General features: G+C 43.0%; 3 protein-coding genes across 3 annotated transcripts; 2 read left to right on the top strand and 1 right to left on the bottom strand.

Annotated features, from left to right (window-relative positions):
- Positions 1–588: 588 nt before the first annotated feature.
- Positions 589–12,723, bottom strand: rlf (RLF zinc finger). The gene is made up of 9 exons (XM_031847676.1): positions 12,516–12,723; positions 10,351–10,505; positions 9,421–9,502; positions 8,127–8,262; positions 7,814–8,016; positions 6,567–6,703; positions 6,238–6,379; positions 3,036–5,735; positions 589–2,921 (listed from the first exon to the last, which is right to left on the bottom strand). The coding sequence occupies exons 1-9, from the start codon at positions 12,693–12,695 to the stop codon at positions 1,137–1,139; spliced, it is 5,520 nt and encodes a 1,839-aa protein (XP_031703536.1). The 5' UTR covers positions 12,696–12,723; the 3' UTR covers positions 589–1,136.
- Positions 12,724–13,334: 611 nt separating this feature from the next.
- znf593 (zinc finger protein 593) lies at positions 13,335–15,653 on the top strand. Its single transcript, XM_031847678.1, has 4 exons — positions 13,335–13,368; positions 13,550–13,757; positions 14,702–14,764; positions 14,917–15,653. The coding sequence occupies exons 2-4, from the start codon at positions 13,558–13,560 to the stop codon at positions 15,041–15,043; spliced, it is 390 nt and encodes a 129-aa protein (XP_031703538.1). The 5' UTR covers positions 13,335–13,368; positions 13,550–13,557; the 3' UTR covers positions 15,044–15,653.
- A 551-nt stretch (positions 15,654–16,204) lies between these two features.
- Positions 16,205–22,117, top strand: selenon (selenoprotein N). Its single transcript, XM_031848150.1, has 12 exons — positions 16,205–16,640; positions 17,381–17,498; positions 17,605–17,735; positions 17,848–18,060; positions 18,140–18,264; positions 19,044–19,181; positions 19,269–19,350; positions 19,906–20,094; positions 20,181–20,286; positions 20,490–20,602; positions 20,692–20,793; positions 21,046–22,117. Exons 1-12 carry the CDS (start codon positions 16,452–16,454, stop codon positions 21,211–21,213), a joined length of 1,674 nt encoding a protein of 557 aa, XP_031704010.1. The 5' UTR covers positions 16,205–16,451; the 3' UTR covers positions 21,214–22,117.
- Positions 22,118–22,223: the final 106 nt, after the last annotated feature.

The following is a 22,223-nucleotide window of genomic DNA, read 5'->3' as shown; positions in this document are numbered from 1 at the left end:
GAGTTATTATTTGTTAAGCTAGTTTAGCGTAGCCTCCCAGAAAGAAGTGCGGTGCCTCAGCTGTCTTGTTTTGGGTTTTTTTGTTCCGGGTTCAGAGGTCACAAAGCCCGTTGTCTCCTACGTGAGCGCAGTCCACCGAAAACATATTTCCCACAATTTAAGCTTCTGCATTTTCCCAATGCACTAGTATTATTCAAACGTATTGTTCGGTTGGTAAGCCTTGTACCGAACGGTTTAATACGAATACGTGTATTATTACACCTCCTATAAATAAATAACCGTAGCTGTGGCGCCATCATAAGGTAGATGATGTGAAATCATTCTCCCACTGTGTACAATATTGCACTGCATGGCTCCAATGTTATATGTAAAACATTAATTCAACAGAGATACTCTCCTCTGATAATAGCACCTCATTGTGTACCATTAATAGTAAATACTATATTCCAGGCAGTGGAATAACACACATGATATTAAATTAATTTAAGTGTATTTTAGCAAACAGCACTTACAATGCCATTCCAGAGACTTTGTAGATAAAAAAAAACAAAAAACAAGTCACTTACACAATTCAGAAAGTAAAAGGGCTTTATATTCATTTCCACATTTATTTATTTAGAAAGTTATAGATACATGTCAACATCTGTCCACTGCATCCCAAGACTCATTTCATATAAACTGAAGTGGAAAACAACCAAACATATTCCTCACCATTTCTTTAGTAAGGATATGATTTTTTTTTTTTAAGTCACATTTTTACACAACTGAGAAGGCCTTGCAATACGCTACTGACCATTTCTAACGATCTGAAAATCTGTACATTGTCTTGGGTAACTACAGTATATACACTTGTGATCATAATGAGTGGACATAACAGGTGTTATCTGAACGCTCTCATTTAACAGACGTCTAAAAAAACAATCCACTTGGATTCAATGTGCACTGTTTAAGCTTGTTTGTATCTCAATGCTAATAACATTTCTATAATTATTCAGTTTGGCAACAAAAAAAAAACAAAACAAAAAAAAAAAAAAAACAGCCAATACTAATATTTTGGGAGAAAGAAAAATACTGGTACAGATTGTGAAAATACAAAGTCATTTGACATAGCTATGTTAAAAAGGTGCTCAGTTAAACTAACTTCCAAGAAGCAGTTTGCTGCTGTTGGTGTCTGATGGGAAGACGTCAGGCAGGGTGGTGCTGCACACCGGCCTCCCCAGGACCACCACAGGTCTGAGGTACTGAAGCTGCTTAATAGCCAGGTCCCCACACCCAGCCAGGGCTTTGTCCAAGATGGACTTCAAGTTTAGGATTGATGTGAAGTCTCCCGTCATAGCGTGGGGCTTCAGCAGTGGGGAATGAGTGCGCCTGCTGCGGGTGTGAGAGATTCCCAGCTGGTTGTTCTCCTTAACGGAACAACCGCGTCTGGAAGAGTCTCGCCGTTTCCCCGACATGGCGTTTTTGTCTTTCGGGGTCGTCTCTTGTATGAACCTCAGGAACGAGGACTCGAAGCCAGTCGGCTTGTAGGCGGCGGTGTCGAAAGGGCTCGGAGAAGGGCTACGAGAATGAGTATCTTTCAAGTTCGCAGGCGGTTCGGACAATTCGTTTTTCCGTTTTAACGGCTGGCGAACAGGAGGTGGGGGCAACGGAGGCGGACCGTTCAACATTTTACCGCCGTCCTTGGTGCTCGACACGTCCTGGAAGCCCTCCTCGGCAGTGAAGCGCAGTGAGCACGGTGGAGAGAGGTCAACGGTGAGGGGACGAAGAAGAGGTTTGATTTTATCCAGGCTTAATCTCTCCTCCGCTTTCTGACTGTTCTGCGGCGCTGCAGCCGTGTCTTCAGGGTGCCCACCGGTGCTCGGCTCCCCGTAGAGCACCTCATCCGCACCAACAAGGACTCCGTTTCTCTCAACGAGTGGTGGCTCCTCCTCTTCCTCCTCTGGGAACCCCAGTGGATCGTGATTGGCCTCCTCCTGTGGGTCTGCCTTGATGGAGTGTAAGCTCACGGGTGCGGGCAGCCCCCCTGTGTTTTCTGGCTCCGCCTGATACTCCATCTTGCGAACTCCATTGGGGGAACACGCTGCCGTGACCGTTGGTCTGGCCGACTTCCTCTGAATCAATTCCTCCAGCTGCTCGGCGTTAAAAACCAGCTCATCTCCGTTCCTAGAAAGATATTCCCTCCGCATGCGGTGAACGCTCAGGTAGTGACGCTCCAAGCTCTTCAAGTACGTGACGACAGAATCGCAGTCCTGAACCATGCACGGGTAGGCCACACGCATGCAGCGATCTTGGCACATCTGCAGTGCTTCTTCATGAGACCTGAAGACATAACGGATGTGACTACTTCTTCTCTCTCCCTTTTTTGCTCCTGAGACCTCACCGTTCTCCTCCACAGCCACCGCCTCCTCGCCCATTTCCTCTGACTGGGGGGTCACTTCAGGCGTTGGACTCGATCCCTCTGCCTGCATGGCGGCTGAACCGGGTTCTTCTTTCGGAGGACTCTGTGGTGCGACGATGAGCTTCTTTTGGCATCCAGTTATTGACTTTTTGTGAGTGCTCTGCAGACGTACCACCAGTGAATCGTAGTACTCGCAGTGACTATAAAGTGTATGTTTCTTAAGTGCTTCATTGTGGCTGAACACGCTTGTACATCCTTCAAAGTTGCACCTTATTAGCTCCGGTGGGGGTGAGTGTGTCTCCCGAGTGTGACGCACTAGGCTGCTTTTCAGGTGGTAGGAAGCGTTGCAGTTGGCAAAGTGACACTTGTACTGCGGCTGAGGTTCATCGGAGTTCGGGAGAGGCCTCTTCTTGGCGGGCTCTTTTCGGACTTCTGGACCGGGGTGCGCATCAAAGTCCTTTTCCAACAAGAGCTGAGAGCGATTGTAATGATGGATCAGCTGTAGGTGGCGTACCAGGCCTCCCTGGGTGGAAAAAGCAGCGTCACAGTTTTTTGCTACACAATGAAAGGGTTTACTGAATTTATCCAATATATAGCAGAGATTACTTTTGGCTACCAGACGCCTCGTAGTTCTGACCTGTTGTGTGCTCGTATCCTCACTCTCTCCCTTCTGCTCGGTGTCCTCTTTCCCTTCTGCTTCGTCCTCTCCTTCCTCCTCAGACGGAGAATGATTGTCAAGGTTTTGTCCATTTGCGGTTGAGTTTTTTTTCTCTGGTTGGCGTTGCAACTTGGGGATCTCTTTCTTCCATACTTTCAGACCGTGGTTCGCCAGGTGCTGAGATGTATGTTTTTTAGATGCACAGCTGATTTTGTTCACCAAAGTCACACTCAGTTTATGCATCTGAATATAGTGAGCCCTCAACACATGTTTTTCTCTGTGACCCTTGGAACAAAGGTGGCACACGTAAGGCTTAAAAGACGTCGTTTTCAAAGAAGTCATCGTTCTGGCCTCCTCTACACTGCGGCCATGTTGGGTGTTATAGTGTCGCTGCAAGCTGTAACTCTGAGCCGTCCTGAAGCCGCAATCTTCACAGACATAAGGCTTAAATGCGGGCATTGATTCAACGCCGTCTTCTTCATCATCCGATGTCGCTTGTTCAGTTTTGACTTTGACCGTCTCCTCAGGAGGGGGCTTCTTCTGAATCAACACAACCGGAGGCTTTGCCATGATGGCCTGATGAAGAGATATTTGGGATGCGGTGGACTCTGGGTTGGACTGCTCGCTTTTCACACTGTGAGGCGGCGAAGAATTCAGGTCCAGTTTACCGAGCCCAACAAGGATCTCACTCAGAGCATCGTTTTCAGTTTGAAGGCCTAAAGAGTTTGTTCCATTATTGTCGGGATGAGTGGCGTCTTTGCTTTCTTTGGCAGCCTCCATGGGTTCTAACTCCTCTTTTCCCTTCTCCTTACTGTCCGGCTCAGTCTCAGTCTTTATCCCTCTGGACTTGGAGCCCCGCTCTTTGTCGTGCTTGTGCTCCCTGTTCTCCAGTTTAAGGTGTTCTGGGTGGGCACATTTAAGATGTCTCTGGACATCTCTGGCTCTGGAGAAAGTCATGCCACACTTCTCAAAACCACAGGTGAACTTACTTCCATCAAAACACACCGCAACTAAGGTCATCGTGGCTTTGGGCTCCTTGCTGTCAGGTGCTTGCAAAGATGAGGCACAACTTTCTGCAGAAGCACTTTGGTCTTCTCCATTCTCAGTCTCTTCTGCATCGACGGACTTATTAGGGCGGATTGTTGCTTCAGTAACCATCTTGTGAAATTTCCGCTTCGCCTTCCTCTGAGCCTCAAAGTCTTCTTCGGAGAAGGTGATGTTGTGCGTGGATAAATGCGTCACGAATTCTTTTTTGGATAAATAGTATTTACTACATTCGGCGCTAGAGCAGGTAAACGCTGCGTCTCTGAAATGTTGCGCTTCGTGGTGATAAATCTGTCCCAGGTCGGAGCACGTGACGTAACAGTCTTTGAGGCCACACTGGTAGTTCAGGTGGTAGCCGTGGACCTGTTTGTGTGTGACAAGTTCATTGGAAGTCCTAAACTGAGCGCCGCAGCTCATAACCGCACATGTGTAAGGCCGATCGCCGTAGTGAACTCTTCGATGTTTGCGGTGATGGTATGCGGAGAGAAAATGGCGTCGACAAAAAACACACTTCTCCCGCTGGTCCCTCACCTGATGAAAATATTTCACATTGTCGTCGCCGTTGTGCTCCGACTTTAAATGGACATACAGGTACTTGGAATGTTTAAAAGTCCGAGTGCACCCGGTTCCTGGACACGGGTACTCGTCCCGGTTCTGCACACTGAAGTGTTGGTCGATGTATTCGAATGTCACATGCTCGTCATTGTCCACGTTCTTCTCCTTCACCGTTTTGGCTTGTTGCACGATGTGTTGCAGCACTTCTGGATCATGTGTGGATTTGTAATACTGCATTAAGGAAGGGTCAATGGTGATCTCACCTGGTTCTATATCATCGTCCTCGTCCGGCCGCCTCTGCCCGTCCTCTTTCTTTATGTTGTTTTGGTTACGGTGCGTTTCACTCTGCACATGGTCTCTCAGATGAGGAACGAGATCCTTTCTGTGCCTGAACTTTTCCAAACACAGCGGGCAGGGGTGGCTGTTGTCCTCTGCGTGTCTTTTGGAGTGGCGAATGATTTGGGCGTCAGTGACCGACCTCTTACAAATCTGACAGCAGAACCTGTGTTTCTTTGTCTCTGATTGGCCGGGGATTTCTGCCGAGTCAGAAGATTGCTTATTATCAAGCTGCTCATGACCGTCAACACTTCCATTTATCTTCATTTCATGCTCAGATTCTACTTTCACTGTGACTCCCCGTGGCTCATGTTGTCTAACCTTCTCTTTTTGGTCTACCACCTCTTCTTCTTCTTCTTCCCCCTCGGACTCCGGCATCACCCCCAGAAGGGAGATGCAGTGACACTTGAGAGTTTTCCAGTCCCAGAATTCCGGGTCAAAAGGCCAGTATGCTTTCAGAGCGAGTAGCAGCTCGCAGCGTAGCGAGTTGGGAATGACCTCGCTTTCCTGGTCGTACTTTTGGTCGGGGCGTAAGTAAAGCTCCCGAAGAGACCCGAAGACGTCCTGGCTGGGGCCGAGCAGGAACTCTGTGAGCAGGCAGGCACGCAATACTTCAAGGTCCACTGGAAGTAGGCAGGACACCGTCTTACAGACGGAGATCCTGGATTCTGAGTCATCCTGCTTTGGAAGTTGAAGGGCTTTGACACAAAGTTCTACTGATGCAGGTACCCCCATTGCCTCCGTCTGAAAATAAAGGGATATATTGTTAGAATTAGTCCCTTTAAATTATCATTGGGTATCCTTTTTATTTTAAAATCACACACCGTTTAACATTCATCACATTCTGCAAAAAATAATCAGCACATTCTGTGCGGACCGTCGCTCTATATGCAGGTTCACACCTTTAAAACACAGATAATCTATTGTGAAGACAGGACGTTTTCAGCCTCCCTCATCATTATCCCCAAACAAGCATCAAACAGCAAAGACTCGAATGTGTGAAAATTGTGTAATTTTCTAAAATAGTTCGCAGACTGATATCTTGACATCTTCAGATGTGGTGGAAACACAAACAGGAAGTGCTTGATAAGAAAGCTTTTAGTTCCTGTGGTCTCATCTTGCGCTAGAGACAATTCTGACTGAACTGACCTGGACAGCCTGGTGGAAACGCGGCCTGACTGGTTCAAAGGGAACCCCATATAACCAAAGCACCGAGTCAAATAGACAGCATGGCTGTTGGGCTCACCTCTGTCTGAATGATGCGGACCAAGCAAAGCAAATGGTGGACGGTTTTGGCAATGGCACCTAGCTGAAGGCATCGTTCCAGGAGAGACATCGATGAGGGGTCGATCCTCTTCTGAAGCTTACTCCACAACAGAGTCAACTCCCTTTGGGTGGAAAAAAGAAGAAAATAAAGTTATATTAAAATGTTCTTTTTCTTAAAACTATACCCACACCTGACTGACTCTCTGATGACGACAACAATAACAATAGAAACAACTTATTAGTTCAGACACCTTTCATTTGACCGTAGCCATAAATACATAATGGACTTTTCATGCAGTCACTACTCACCAGGAGCAGTAAAGGCTCTGCTGCTGGAGCTGCTGTGTCAGGAAGGTTGTGCACAAGATGAAGGCGGTGTTCTCCTCCCCCTCCGTCTCCAAAGTACACGTGATCTCCAGCACATCCTTACAGTCAAGTCTGGATATCTGTTCATGGAGGAAACACAATGCTGACAGCTTAGAAAACAGGAAAGACAACACACCCAAAATACAGATGACAGCAGCGCAATTCTCCAATGTTATTCAAGATTCTTCATAATGTGAAGTAGAAAAGACAATATTTAAGCTTTTATATTTAGATATGTATTTAACTCTTTATAATTCAATATCTTGGTCCATTATATGCTTTAAAAGTAAGGAAAGGTTAGAATACGGTGTTGACGTGTGATCCTTTAACAGCTCTGAAAGCACAATCATCTAAAACTGGACAAACAAGGTTTTAACTGACAGCATACTGAGAGATGTGGGGGAGTGGAGACAGACGTCAGTACAGAGGCAGGACCACACCATGAGTCAAACGAGGACTTATAGTGAGAGTATAAAGACAAGCATCTCTGGTTTAAACTAATAACTCCATAAAAACTGCACAGATCGTTGCCTTATGATGAGAAAAGCAGTGGCGATGCTGTGCCTCAGTCTACAGACCTCTTAAGCCTTTTTAACAGAAACCTCCATTTGCATGGGAATTTGGGGCTCTATTTTTGGAGACTGTGCATTGTATAAATAGACACCTTTTTAATAGTTATCTTTAAAAGATTTGACTCGCAAATATGTCCACATTTGAATAAAATCAATGTTATATGACCAGTACTTCAATTGCTTAAGTATATTTTTGCTGCTGTAACAAACTAATGTCCCCTTGCGGGATGAATAAAGTATCTATTCATCTATCTAGGGAGAGAATTACCGTCCCTGTGGGTGCGCATGTGTGTGTGTCTCTGTCTTCTGACAATAGATGCTGCTTCATCTGGACTCCGACAGACTCTGACAGCCTAATGAAACCCCTCAACACATCCTGCCAGAACCATGCGTCTCTTCGTGCATGTTGAGCAGAAGACATTTAAACCATTTAACCATCACTAACTGTTTAGACCTCTCATGCGATCTAGATCAAAAAAAATGTAGCGAGTAGCTTTCACAGCCAACTCACTGTGTGGATCCATTTCTCTTTGTTTGCTGTGAGAGCATCACGCCTATAACTGAAGGTCTAGTGCAAGTATTCCTCTCCCTGTTCACAAACACAAAGTGTTGGAATACCTCCATGATGGCCTCTTCATTGGGCAGCAGGTGACAAAGCAAGGAGACAAATGTTTGACGAAACGTAGCTTGGTTGGAGATGACGCTGCATTCGGTGCACGCTTTGGCCAGCACCACTGCCTTGGCCACTTCACCCATCTTCTCCAGGTGCTTCACCCGCATCTCCATGAAGCCCTCGCCCTCCAAGCTGATGTATGCATCCACTGGCGACAGAATGCAAAGAAGATCCGATTAGCAGACGACCATGACACGGACAATAAGCGCTAAAAAGGAGTCACGTCCAAATGAAATGAAAAGTTAACTGTATTCAAACCTTCTTCGAGGTTGGTGGGCTGGCCGGTGAGGAGAGATGTAAGGACAGGGTTGCTCCACGCTCCTCCCTCTCCTGTGATCTGGAGTAAAGCTTGGAGGTCTGTGCTTCCATACTGTAGCAAGGTATCATGGGCAATCTGCAGTGGACACACAATCAATGTTAGAGCCAAATACAACTATTTGTTTAGCTCCTTCTAGGAAATTAGACAAATAATCCTAATATATTTAGCCATATTTTGCAAACCCTGAGTTTCTCTGCGTCCCTTACAGAGACAGTTTTACTTCCTCATTGATTCCGTCCGTGCACGTATCAAAGGTTCACTGTATGTCACAATCAAAATCCTGTTTCAATAGTTTGTTACTCGGGACTATCTGAAGCTACCGCTTTTATGTGTTGTCAGCCATTTCTTTGAACGTTTTTTTTGTCATCACATTCAAGTATTACAGAGCATCAAGTCACTCTCAGCTGAGACTAACATCTCTGCATGTCCTTTTTGAGAGTGGACATTGTTTGTTTATATAAACATAAAACGCTGTGACTCTGTGCACACAGACATCTGTCAGTTGACGTCAGCAGTCACTGTCGGAACATAAATACTATATTATTTGAGATTACATGTTAATATTTCTGAGTGAGCAGGATTGTAGTGCAGCTGCAGAATGTAGTTGTAAAGTGAGTTTTATTTAAATAGGCTGTGTGAAGTCTGAATGTGTATTAACAGGATTTCGTTAACTGTTTAAATTTACTACATTTGAAGTTGAAATAAAGCCACTAAATGCCGTTGAGCCAAGATCCAAATAGATGCTGACAAAAATGCAACATCTTCTTATTTGAAATTACATCAAACTATGTAGTTCTTGTGGATAATATACCAATATTAGCACTGTGCTTTATTTCTTACAGCGACCCAGAAGGGCACAACCTAACAGCAAAAAACAGTACATTTTCAAAACCTATATTAATTAGATTAATGTCCGTGTGGCAATGAGTTCGCATGGCTCTTCATAGTATGTCACAGTTTTGTGCAGGAAGAATGTCTTCATATATAACTGTCTACCAGGGATAAGTTAGATGTTATAAACACTGGTGGTTTAGACTCAACAGAGAGGAAACAGAAATTAAACACCGCAATCTGCACCAGCTCGGGGCAGTTTTCGTCAGCCTGCTATCAGAAGGCTTTTGATAACACCTGCTGAGGCCCGAACAGGCTTTTTTTCTTTGAAACACATTATTTTTCCTCGAGGAAAAGTCTGCAACTCATCGGCAGACAGTGTTTTGACATAAGTTCCTCTACCTGAACAGAGTGGTGGAACTGAACCCAGGCTTCATACGGGATTTCATTCTCAGGCACTGACAGCAGCAGTTCAAAACAGCTCCTTCAAGAAATGACAACAAGATTACAGTCATTTCTATTCATCATCATCATTCTGGACAGTTTTATTCCTAACCCATGAAAAAAGAAAAAGTGCATCTATGAAGTCAGGACATATTCATCCGATACTACTTAAATGTATGGTGGTACAACAAAGTGTCCTCTAGCTCTGTATCAACGTTTCAGAAGAGTCAACTTCACATATCCAAACATTAAATATGTCAAAAAGGATTGTTTGAAAAGGGAATGAACAGTGGTGACATGTTGTTTAGGTTGCATCACATATACTTTTCACAGCTGTCAGCAGTAGTTAAATTTAACCATTACAAGGAAACTATTAAAAGATCCTTCATGTAAGACTTTGTATTCAGATTAAAACAATAAAACAACCAACATTCCTCACACCAAAACATCTGCATATGTTAGGAGGGTGATGGTAGCAGTAGTGTGGGCTCAGCGATGAACCAATAGACATTATGAACCTCTGGACGACCTTATCGGTAAATAATCATTTGCAGCATGAACCCTTCAATGTACAACAAGAATCACGTCTAACCAAAAGTAACAATCCATCACTGTCAGTCTGTGCATGTGAAGAACAGAACTGTCTATTATCCAATGTACAGATAAGTGAAATGTTCAAAGCAAATGAATACTACATTAGGTAAACTAATGATTGTAGGCTGGTGTTGCCAGGCTATTAAAGACAATATTTTATCCTTAAATCCAGATGGTGAACAATTAAAAGGCTCCACAACACAAACTGCTAAGTATGCACATAAGATAAACAATACTCGCTATAATTAATATGCTTTTTTTTTTTTTTTATTGGATCCATTGTTCAGTACTCACAAAGCTAGTCTCTTCAAAACGAGGGCCACTCTGTCCGACTCTGCGGTGAGGTGAGATCGGGCCGCAGCGAAACAGTTTATGGACAGACAGTAGACCTCCAGAAGAGGCAGACCATGCTCCATGGAGTTCCTGCTCCCAGCATAGTGCATCAGTGCCTACAAAACAAACAACAATGTCACAAAATGTAAACGATAAAGAAAAACAGTTATGGTAAAAGTAAAACGCAGTGAGATCAGGTGAGCAAGACATCTGTCTAGATAAACAGGGCTTCTCCACCTGAGGGAGAAACCAGTCTGCAGCTGATTGATCCCAGCTGACACTCAGTCTGGTGTGAGAAGCTGCTGATTGGCCTGAGGGGACTGGACTGTACAGCATGTGACACACCTGCACCTTCAATAGTGAGCCAACATGCACTAAGAATACTCGCGTATACGAACACAAAATTAAAAATCTGTTACAGATCACAAGAAATAGTACAGGACAGAAAATGTTCTCTTATTGACACTTTACCTTTAACAAGGAGCACGATGTTGTTTGTAGTAAATATTGTCTTAACTGTCCCCAAACACAGAAGAGTCCACATACGTGTCACCTGTTTGTAGCCTGCTGCATCACACATTAAATCATCATCACTATCAATGTCCCAGGAGTCCCGTTTTCCAGACAGCAGAACCCTCGCTGGTTGCTGCTCGTGTCCACAGAGGCACTACATGAACTCCCTTCAGTCTAAATATATGGTGCCCTCTCAAAGGGAGCCAGGAATAAGGCCTCAACTCTGGAGACCCGAGTCTGTGTGCTAATTACATCCAGACTACTTCCGACTTCAGCAGAAAATGAATACAACACAAACTGTGTTTAATATAAACAACAAAAAACACATTTATCCAAGTTAGTAAGTTACTAAACAATAAGATGTGTCTATTTAAATAGTTATTGCTGTAGAGATTCCTTTCCAGCATGACTCCAGTGTATGACTGTACAGTGTAAATTACACTATTTGATATTTATTTGTTTATATCACTGCCAGATATAAATCTAAGCTGCTGTACGTACTGAATAAACTGTGTGCAAGCATATACTGTACATATCCTACTACGTCATTCATATAAAGCAACATTAGTCATTCAATATATATTATTTCTGTGCATGTACAATGAGAGCAAAATAACCAATCCACTTGTTGTGTTAGTATATCTCCACTTCAGCAACAACACACTGTCCAGGAAATTGCAAAGTGAGAGTTATCTCAGTAGAGATCAATATCTCTTTCAATAAGTGCATATTTATGCATAAAGTATCAGTTTAGGCAAACTTAATATCCTTTAAACAACAGCCACCATCCTAACACAACTACCACAGTGAGCTGGCTCATGAAGAACTATTATGTACTGTCAACTTTGGCTGGTGACCAAGTTCTATTGAAAGACAAGTACGTTGCCTTGAGCAGTGGGAATGAAAGAGCTTTGTTTGATAAATCAGGTAACGGTACCAGAGGAGGTGGAAATCAAGGTACTTCCCTATTTTCAATGGGAATTTGTTTTGACACTACTCATGATGTTATGTTAAAGAATAAGAAAGTCTCCATTGTTATCAAGAGAAGAATCATGTCAGATCCACAACATTAACACTATAACATTTGACACGATGACTAAAGCTATAGAATGCAAAATGATTTGGTAACAACTTCTGAAAATGACCGAAATACCCTTTTGCGCGTTTGCATAACGTTACGCCGCAACTAGCGAGTAAATTTGGATAAACACGCCGCCCCGCCCCACACACACATGCGATCATGCATGATGTACATGTAACTATGTCATGTGTAAACAAGCATCCGTCAGGTTTATGACAGTGTGTTTTGAAATAAGACGAAGCTACGCGAGTTAACGTAATTTCACTTAGCTTACCGTAGTAACTTAAATCATATTACTCATCTGACAATGTAACGCTGCATTATCATTAGCCCAATGCTATTGAGTTATAGTGTTGAGGCGTGCTATTACACGCATACGTGAGTATGAATAAAAACACAGTGCAATAGCTCCACGGTTGTAGACCAACCCTAAACGTCGCAGATTAGCTGCGATAAAAACACAACCCCGGGTGAGCTAACGCTAAGCTAACGTGAAGCTAACGATAGCTTTGGTGCTGCTTGTATACATTACCTGACAGAAGTTGTCGCAGTACTCCGTGGAAGACGCCACGGATATCTCCTGTTGCCTGAGCACGTCTTCAAAGGCTCTCAGTGTGGCCAGCAGAGTTTCCATTGCAACCAGAGTGTCGTCGGCCGTGTCCAGGGCCCGGTCGCTCCATTCGTGCTCTGGTTCGACATTACTCTCCGCCATCTTCGCTCTCCGCCACGGCGCGTATGCAGTGCAGTCTGACGCCGCCTTCAAGTGCCGTCGGAATATTTTAATGTGTCAATTGAACTTCGCTCAAACATAATGGGGAAAGGGGGCGACTTGTATAACTGGTTGTGTTGAGTTTATTTGGTATTATTTGTTGTTTAGTAAACATTTGTTTTTCATTTAACGCAACCCGTAAACAACCATATACACTTCTGTTACATATTTATTTCTAACCACAACAACACCTACATTGGAAAAATAACAAAGAAAGAAACTTAAACTCAGAAAATAAACTTACTTAATAGTCCCATATACATTATTGCACTCAGCAAACGTGTGCAAATCAGTTTGAACAAACACGATATAACTATAAAATCGTCTTCCTAATTTAACGCTTTTTCACTCAATATGTACCTAATTGAATATGAGAGTGAAGAAACATAAAGAGTAGGCTCAAGCAAATGGTAATGTATGTATTTTGTGGTTTAATTTAACCATTAATGTTGTTTACTACTTATAATTCATGATTGTAGCACATGATGTTTCTTTTCTTTTTACTATCTTGTTTACTAAATAGTGATGTTTGGCGCCCCCCTACAGTCGTTTTTATTGTTGTTACTTTCCTTGACCCGGAAGTACAATTCAGTCCTCTCGGCCACGCGTGTGAAAGGTAAGGAAAGCTAATCTTGATATACGAAGGTGTTTTTAAGAAGGAAATCTGTTTTCTTGAGCTGATCATTTCTGATGGGCACACATTTTACTCCACAAGTCACGATTTGATGGCGTAAAATAGCAATTTCGTGTTTAAAACGTTTACATTGGCTGATATCTGGATGTTTTCTGCTCACCAGGATCTACCATGGGGAAGTCCAGACAAACGGGAAACCACAGTAGTGACAAAAAGAAGCACATTGCAAAGACATGGAAGACCAAACGCAGGACTAAAGACCTGGACCAGATCCACTCAGACATGAAGCCCGAGACAGCAGCCAAGCTGCTACGTCAGGAGGTGGACGTCGATGTGACGGGATGTGCTCAACACTACTGCTTACACTGCGCGTAAGTTGAGATGAATTTGTCCTAAAAGAGGGGTTGAATAGAGTCTTTTCCTAAGTTAACTGACATTAGGCGTTCCCTTGTTGCACTGATTCTTATCTGTAACAACAAATGATCAAGATAAGTCTTGTTATTGGTCATTTAGTCTCATCAGTACAAACTGTAGATGAGCTGAACTGACCTATGGTGGAGGAAGTACTCTTTTACTGAAGTAAAAGTAGCATTATCACAGTTTTAATTCACTCCGCTCCAAGTAAAAGTGCTGCATTCAAAATATTAATAAAATAAAAGTGCATAAGCATTCAAATCTTTTTAATGTACTGAAAGTACTCATTATGCAGAATGGCACAAAATAATGTGTATTATTAGACGTTAATTACTGACAGTGTGTAAGCATCACATTTTGCAGCTGGTAAAGGTGGGGCTGATTTTAACTACCTTAGAAACTACAGGGTACTACTGCAGGGTTGCTTAATCCTCAAAAACACATCGTAGTTTATTAATTAATTCATGTTTTGTATTAATAAGCAGAATAACAAGCAGCACAGATATTGACATTCTGAAACGGACAGAATGTTATGCCGATCCTGAAAGAAACTCACCTTGTTTCTGTGTTTACTGTGGCTAAGTGGATAGCAGGGCCGTCTTTCAATCAGAGGGTCGGCGGTTCAATCCCCGGGTCCTAGTCGCATGTCGATGTGTCCTTGAGCAAGACACTTAACCCCAAAATTGCTCTCGTAGTTGTGCCTACGGTATAGAAATGTGATAGAATCTGAATTGTAAGTCGCTTTGGATAAAAGCGTCTGCTAAATGATTGTAATGTAATGTTATTATTTCTCCTTCTGTGCTCAAGACCCATTGAGATTGCCTGATATATTTTTTAAAGGCTATAATTAAACTATATGTTGCAGTTAACTTTTAACACTGTGCCACTTCATGTCTTGCAGGAGATATTTCGTGGACATGAGATCCCTGAAAGAGCACTTCAAAACTAAAGTGCACAAAAGACGGTAAGGCCCCATATTTCACCCATGCATTCTAGTATTATACACTCACGTTTCTGGGCTGAAAATGGTTTACCTCATTTGTGTCCCCTATAACTGTGCAGTGGCCAAGTGTCCCTGTGATCTTCAGAGAGTCCCTCTTCTTTTTCTCCATCCAGGTTGAAACAGCTCAGAGAGGAGCCCTACACACAGGCAGAGGCAGACAGAGCAGCGGGTATGGGCTCATATATCGCTGCAAAAAAAGTTGAAGTGAAGACACAGACTGTGGAAGAGGACATGGACTGAGAGCTGCTTACTTGTACCACTAGACTGATCGAGTCAATAGATAATGCTTATATTACCTCTTGCTGTCACAGATGTTGAGTGCATCATTAAATGTTGTCTGAGTCTTTTCAGCTGTTAGACATCTGGCTATTAAATCAGGAAAGGCTTATCTTAATCTGGTTAATGTAATGCAACATGTGCCTAAATATTGAGTATTTGTGGAATACTAATAAGCTATAACAGTCAATTTTGATTGCATTCATATGGGACTACAATGTTTGATTAAAAGCATTGTTTCCTCAGTTTTTGTGTACATGACTGCTGTCCACCCTGTGCTCATAACTTGAAATGAAGGGTCACACATAGACTTAAATTTAAAGAAACGCAAACCATAAAAGGTTGGAACCAACAGGGTTAAAGATAATTTAGTTAGAGGCCTTGGGTCTGTGTTTTGTTATAGGCAACATCACATGTATGAATATATTAATTTAGCATTGTAATGGTCAAACACACATGCCAGATAACGACAGCAGTCTAAATCTATCTTGGAATTTGTATTGCATATGGCTGATATACCCTTTGTTTATGCCCTTATTTCTACTGTATGCAGAATAAAAACATCCAACCTACAGTAAATATGACATTAAATTATTGTTACTACAACATAACACGGCCCCATTGTGGACGTATTGAAATTCTAAAGACTAGTCGAGCAGAAACGGAGCCTTTACTTCCACTGGTAAACATGAAACTACAAAAATAATGGCAGTGTACATTGGCAGAGAAACATATAATTGAGGCTTTTTAGCAGACGTTCCTGGGATGAACAATGCAACACTGCCCCTTTAAATGTGGTTTATGTGGCAGTAACTGTCGCAAAGTTAGAGGGAATGTAAACGAAAACTTCCGGTTAGTTCTTTCAAAATAATGTAATCTAGGTTGAAACGTCAGAAAGCAGGAAAGTTAAGGAGTGTGCCTGGCCCAAAACAAACGTTTAAGTCCTTTATTTCCCAAAAGAGGAGAATATTGCAAAGTTGTGAGCTAAGCGATACAATGTGTGGTAATTTGGGAATTTAACCGTTGAATCACGGCGTTCAGGTGTGCGGAGTAAAGCATAGTGCTTTTATTTTGAGCCCATATCCGGGGGTTCGTCCTGGCTATATTGCCGTCATTTGGTCACTTGACGCATTTTAACCACATCCATATGGTTCTAGATTAGATGTGGGAAATAAGAAATCTGTGCTGCTAGCTAACATTTCACAGCTGTTGCCAGCGACTGCAACGGCCGGAACAGACGCGGAACAGAAGTGCCGCTAGATTCTAAACACTTTACGGAGAAAGTTTATACCGTTAACGATTCCTGCTGGTTGCTTTTTTTTGGACGTTTTGGACCATGTCCTCGTCCAAATAGCCGCGTTGGAGGTCGAGGATGGCCGCGGACGTGGATAAAACAATCCCCAAGGATGAGAGCAAAATTTCACAGCGGAATGGGCATCTGAGTCCGGGCTCTGGATCCTGGATCTCCAGGGGGATCTGGACGCTGCTCATAGTCGCCGCTGTCCCTCTTCTCGCCTTCGGGATCAAGTCTTATCAAGATGCCCAGCTCCTCCAACGTCACGTGAGATCTACATCTGTGATAACGTTACACACGTCTTATAATGTAGCAGCGATCTTAACTTGTAAAACAACTGAAAGAAATAAAGGTGCTCAGAAACCTTAAATTAATTGTAAAATGCATGTCTGTATTAATAGAAAGTTTGCATTAATTAACCTTTAAGGTATATTCTATGACCGATATTGCTGTAACACTACTGTAGGCATATTTAGTTGTTATATTTCAATGCTATTCTCCCAAAAAGGTGTGTTCAGAGTCATTATTTGTCGCCACAAAACACCACATCTGCAGTTTTCCACCCATGGTGTTTTATTAGGGGAGGTGGATGTGAGTCACAGCTGGTGAAACTCAACCCCCTGTGTAAATCCGCTCTTGTTTGGCTGCAGAGGGTCTCCTAATTGTTCTTGTACTTCCCTCCCCCCCTCTCCCTCCATTGTACAGGCGCCAGTAGGCACGCATCAGTCAGACAAACACATGCTCAGAATCTGTGGCCTCTGGGCTGACCTTTATTCAGGACACTGCTGAGGTTGAATAAGGGACAAAACACTATAATGACACAGATATACATTTATAGTACTATAAACGTAAGACCATGCATCTACAACAGGGTTTTCATTTTGTCAAATATCTGTGTTTTATGTGACGAGACAGCTCATTGTCCTATTTTTGATGATGCGTCGAAAATCCCTGAAGCATGTGAAATCACAATAATGATCCATCTAACGCACGTGCTCCACCAATAGGAGGAGAGTGTTCGAACCCTGGGTGCAGAGGGCCTTTTTCTTTTCTCCTCCCTGGACACCGACCATGATCTTTACCTCAGTCCGGAGGAGTTTAGACCTATCGTTGAGAAACTCACAGGTACATCACGTTATCATTTATTCAATACCTTTTTAACAAAAACCTCCAAGTCTCACTTGTCACACATAACGCCATGTTGCCTGTGATCCCTATGGCTTCCTCGCAGGAATCACACCCCCGGTGGATTTTGAGGAGGAAGAGACCCACGACCCCAATGGAGAGACTTTGACATTGGAGGCCAAAATGCAGCCTCTGCTGCTCGACTCCATGACAAAGAGCAAAGATGGTTTCCTCGGGGTAAGACAAGGCCAAAGGGTTCTCTCTCTCTCTCTCTCTCTTGACGACTTGATCACAGATGAGTCTGCATCACGGGTTTTAAATATAGTCACACATTTACTGGGTCTTGCAGGTGTCTCACAGCTCTCTGAGTGGGCTGCGCTCATGGAAGAGCCCAGCAGTGCCTTTTTCCTCCTTCTCTGCCACCCAGTTTAGGGCCCTCTTGCCCCCAAAGAACAAGGTGGGAGTGGGTGACACGTGGTGGGTGATTCCTAGCGAGCTCAACATCTTCACTGGGTACCTGCCCAACAATCGCTACCACCCTCCCTCACCGAAGGGCAAAGAGGTATCCTAAAAACGAATCGTTGTTTAGAGACTTGTGACAATCAGGCTGCATATTGATAGCTGTTCTTCTCCTGCTGCAGGTTCTCATCCACTCATTGTTGAGTATGTTCCACCCGCGGCCCTTCATCAAATCACGCTTTGCTCCTCAGGGCGCAGTTGCCTGCATTCGCGCCAGCAATGACTTTTATTATGACATTGTGTTCAGGTGAGAAGCAATTTAGGAGGAGACTTAAAAGGCCATAGAGGTGCTTATTCTCATTTTAGCCCATTAGCTACAACATTATGCATACTTCACATTAGTGCTGGCTAATATCCAGAACATATTATACTTTTTAATGTATTCCCTGGCAGGCAGCCACTGCTTTCAGTTTAAAATCAGCGTGCTCAGCCTGAGTGCACTTTACTTTGTTGTCAATGTTACATTAGTATTGCGTGCTAATGCAGTTTCGAGTACTTTGTTCTTGTGTGTTTTGAAAGCTTTTTTGTTGTTGGAGGCAAAACACAAATGTGAGATTTTAGAGTCAGCTGCTGGAGAGCAACTTTTTTTTAAATGCAAGAAACTTCCAGATCCATACTGCATGCTGAATTTCATGTTTGATCGGGGTTTTTTTGCACTCAAGTTTAACTTTCTGACAACTGGCAATGCTTTTTAGCTGCAGCTTCAAATACCAGATGTCCGAATTTGAAGGCGTTCTCACAGTTCTCACTCACAACTGCATTTCCATGTGACAGTAATGTAACATTAGCAAATAGAAAGCTGTTTATGAAGCCTATAACTTGCCCTGGAGGTTTGGAATCAATCTAAAACTGATGGTTTGTTCTGGAAAATGGTCAGCAGTAATGTTAAGTATAACATTATATTAACATCAAATGGCTGGTTTGGTCTTTTAAAAGGCTACACCAAAGTCTTCCTGTTACATATTGACAGAATACCTTTTGTCTCGTGGTACAAACTCAACTCCGCGTTCTGTTCACTCTCTGCAGGATTCATGCAGAATTTCAGCTCAATGATGTTCCAGACTTTCCCTTCTGGTTCACCCCGGGGAAGTTCACCGGCCACATTGTTCTCTCTAAAGACGCATCTCATGTCCGTAACTTTCACCTCTACGTCCCCAATGACAGGTAAAACCTCCAAACACGCACTACGTTACCTTTGTGCACGCAGTCCCCACTCAGTGTCGTTTAGCTTTATATCCTGTTGTGTGTCAGGTCTCTGAATGTGGACATGGAGTGGCTGTATGGGGCCAGCGAGAGCAGCAACATGGAGGTGGACATCGGATATCTGCCACAGGTACAGCTGCAGTGATTCATTGACACTTCAGAACGCACTAGTGTCTCTACTTCTTTATTTATGTGATATTCCAGCACTTCCCGATTTAGTTCTAGGTCGTTAAAAACTCATTCAGCACAATTGCTCTTGTCTTGTTTCAGGATTTCTGTCTCTTTAAATGTTCCCCGTCACTGTTTTGACTTATTATTCTCATCACAGTGTTTGAGAGCAACTACTCTTAAATTACTTTTTGTTTTTGGTTATTAAACCTGTTAAGGTGCATTAGGCTAGAGTCCCACATCCTTTTAACTTCAATTAGTCCCCTACATATTTAAAGTATACTTATATATAATATTTCCATGCCTCGTTAGGCCATTTTCCCCTTTTCTGTATGGACTTCTGCCAAAGACATATCGTATTTCTCAGGTGATGAATGGACTCATTTCCCCAGAAATATATCAAAGATTACAAAATCATTCCTCAGAGAAAAAACGTCACAGCCTAAAAAATGTAATAATAAAACAAAAAGATGATATTAGAGACAGCTTGTATAAAAAGTTCTGAATGTGTTCACAGTTGGAGCTACAGTCCACGGGCCCGTCCACTCCCTCCATCATCATGGACGAGTCGGGCAACATCATCGACAATCGAGACGGCGGCGATGAGCCGATCCAGTTCGTCTTCGAGGACATCCACTGGACCTCAGAGATAAGTCGGCAAGAAGCCACCCGACGCCTCGAGGTCACCCTCTACCCCTTCAAGAAGGTAACCGTCCACGAAGCATTTAATCCGACACGTTAAATTCTGTGCTTTCACAACTTTTACATTGTCCTCCTCTTACTCCCTCCCAGGTGTCCTACCTGCCTTTCTCAGAAGCCTTTGAGCGAGCTGAAGCAGAAAATAAACTGGTGCATTCCATTCTGCTTTGGGGGGCATTAGACGACCAGTCCTGCTGAGGTGAGATCATTAACATGGAGCTGATTCCACAGCATTGTACGTCACTGCTAGAATGGACTACATCCTAACAATGGCATGTTTATTGAAGGAGCCTGGTGGGGAAATATGGAGTTACTGACTCACTCTGCCGACTTTATGACTCTTACGTTAGTTAATATTTTTGAACTTTTTCAACATCTGTCTCCCCTCCGCACACTCTGTAGGTTCGGGGCGAACTCTCCGGGAGACAGTCCTGGAAAGTTCGCCCGTCCTGGCCCTGCTCAACCAGAGCTTCATAAGCAGCTGGTCTCTGGTCAGAGAGCTGGAGAACATGCAGGTGAGCAGTTACGCGCCAACAAACTCAGCCAGTCGACTGCAAAAAAAGTTGAATTCTCCATTTACAGTTTCAAATGTTCTTTTAAACAGGCTGATGAGCAGAACCCCGTGTTGAGTGAAAAGGCCCGGTTACACCTGGAGAAGTACAACTTCCCTGTGGAGATGATGGTGGCAATGCCCAATGGAACTATTGTAAATATTTGACTCTTTTATCAGCATGCAGTTTATGAAACATTCAGGGCTCAGTTAAATTAGATGTAGGAACACTCCTGCTGACATGAGTATAAAGTCATTTAGTTTATGCAAGTATAGTTGTGGTTAAAATCATTGTTCAATCTTTAATTTTAAAGAAGGAAGGAATGCCTTTCTGTTGGTGGTCAAATTTTCGGTGTGGTAAAAAGTCAGACTTAAAAACTTGCATCTACTTCCTGTGTTTGGCTTTAGGTCCACCACATCAATGCCAACTTCTTCCTGGACGAGACGGCCATGAAACCAGAGGAGGAAGGAGCAACTTTCAGCTTTTCTGGTGGGTTTGAGGACCCCTCTACATCCACTTATATCAGCTTCCTCAAGGAGGGGTTGGAGAAAGCCAAGGAGTACCTGGCACAGTAATTTGTGCGTGCGATAGAGCATGAGAGACTAAGAGGGAGGAAATGATCGTCATTCCTCTGGGTAATGATCAAAGATAAGTAAAAGCCTCCAGCAATTCTGTAGAGAAGCTTTCTCATCAGTGTTGGCGGCTGCAAAAATATATCCTCTTTGTTGCTATTTATTTGGGCGTCTCTCTCATCATATCCAGTGACAAACATAACAGGGAAATATTGCTTCTCAAACCTAATGATACTGTCAATATCGTATATATTTTACTGCGATACAAAGCAGTAACAGATGTTAACACACTCAGATCAGCTCTCTGTAGCTGCTGATTAAAGTTTATATCAAATGTAGACAGAAGCTCATCATAACACACCGAAAATCCTATATTTCTTCTTTTACATCCCAGTGTCTCATGTGCAATATTTAATGACTTGAGTGTGGTTTCCTGCTGCTGAGCGTACCCAGAAGCAGAGGGGGGGCTGGTGCAGCTGTTGCCTTTAGTTGTGTTTCAGCAGTTTGTGAAGACGTTGCCTGAAAGCTCTCTTCTGGGCCGGGCGACGCCTGATGTTATTGCTGAGGCTGCTGGAGGGAACACCCCTCTCTGACTCAGGGGACAAAAGCAGCAGGAAAAACTAAACTGGGGTGTGGAAAATAAAACTATTAATTCTGTTTTTTATAATTTTGAAACCAAATGTTAAATATTTGGAAGAATTGTATTTTTTCTTTTTTTGAGGAAGTTGTAACCACACCAAAGAGCATCGTTTTTAATATGTACAGAAGCTGGCCTGCAGCTAGAACAGCTGTCGAGGTTCATATTTATATAACTAAATGGAACCAAATGGTGTACTGCTGTTTTTCCGCTTTAAGGATCCACTCAAAACAATGTATTTGCTCATGACTTTAGCTAGACAAGATGAAATCCTTGATGTTTTAAGAAAAAAAAAAAAAAAAGGTGACAATTTGGATCTATCATTAGCTATTTTTTTCACAATGTCTCATTTTCACTTTTTCCAGTCATAAAACAA

Source organism: Anarrhichthys ocellatus, unplaced genomic scaffold (genome assembly GCF_004355925.1).
Source record: "Anarrhichthys ocellatus isolate YVR2014 unplaced genomic scaffold, GSC_Weel_1.0 scaffold7, whole genome shotgun sequence".
NCBI lineage: Eukaryota > Metazoa > Chordata > Actinopteri > Perciformes > Anarhichadidae > Anarrhichthys > Anarrhichthys ocellatus.
The sequence above is the reverse complement of the archived record's forward strand: the minus strand, read 5'-3'. Positions and strand labels throughout refer to the sequence as shown.

Excerpts from the sequence above, each read along its gene's own strand:
- rlf (XM_031847676.1), bottom strand. The coding sequence starts at position 12,695 with ATGGCGGAGAGTAATGTCGAACCAGAGCACGAATGGAGCGACCGGGCC. Across the intron at positions 8,017-8,126 it reads GCCCACCAACCTCGAAGAAG|TGGATGCATACATCAGCTTG; the intron begins GTTTGAATACAG and ends TTCTGTCGCCAG. Across the intron at positions 6,380-6,566 it reads CAGAGCCTTTACTGCTCCTG|GGAGTTGACTCTGTTGTGGA; the intron begins GTGAGTAGTGAC and ends TTCCACCCAAAG.
- znf593 (XM_031847678.1), top strand. The coding sequence starts at position 13,558 with ATGGGGAAGTCCAGACAAACGGGAAACCACAGTAGTGACAAAAAGAAG. Across the intron at positions 13,758-14,701 it reads CACTACTGCTTACACTGCGC|GAGATATTTCGTGGACATGA; the intron begins GTAAGTTGAGAT and ends CATGTCTTGCAG. Across the intron at positions 14,765-14,916 it reads ACTAAAGTGCACAAAAGACG|GTTGAAACAGCTCAGAGAGG; the intron begins GTAAGGCCCCAT and ends TTCTCCATCCAG.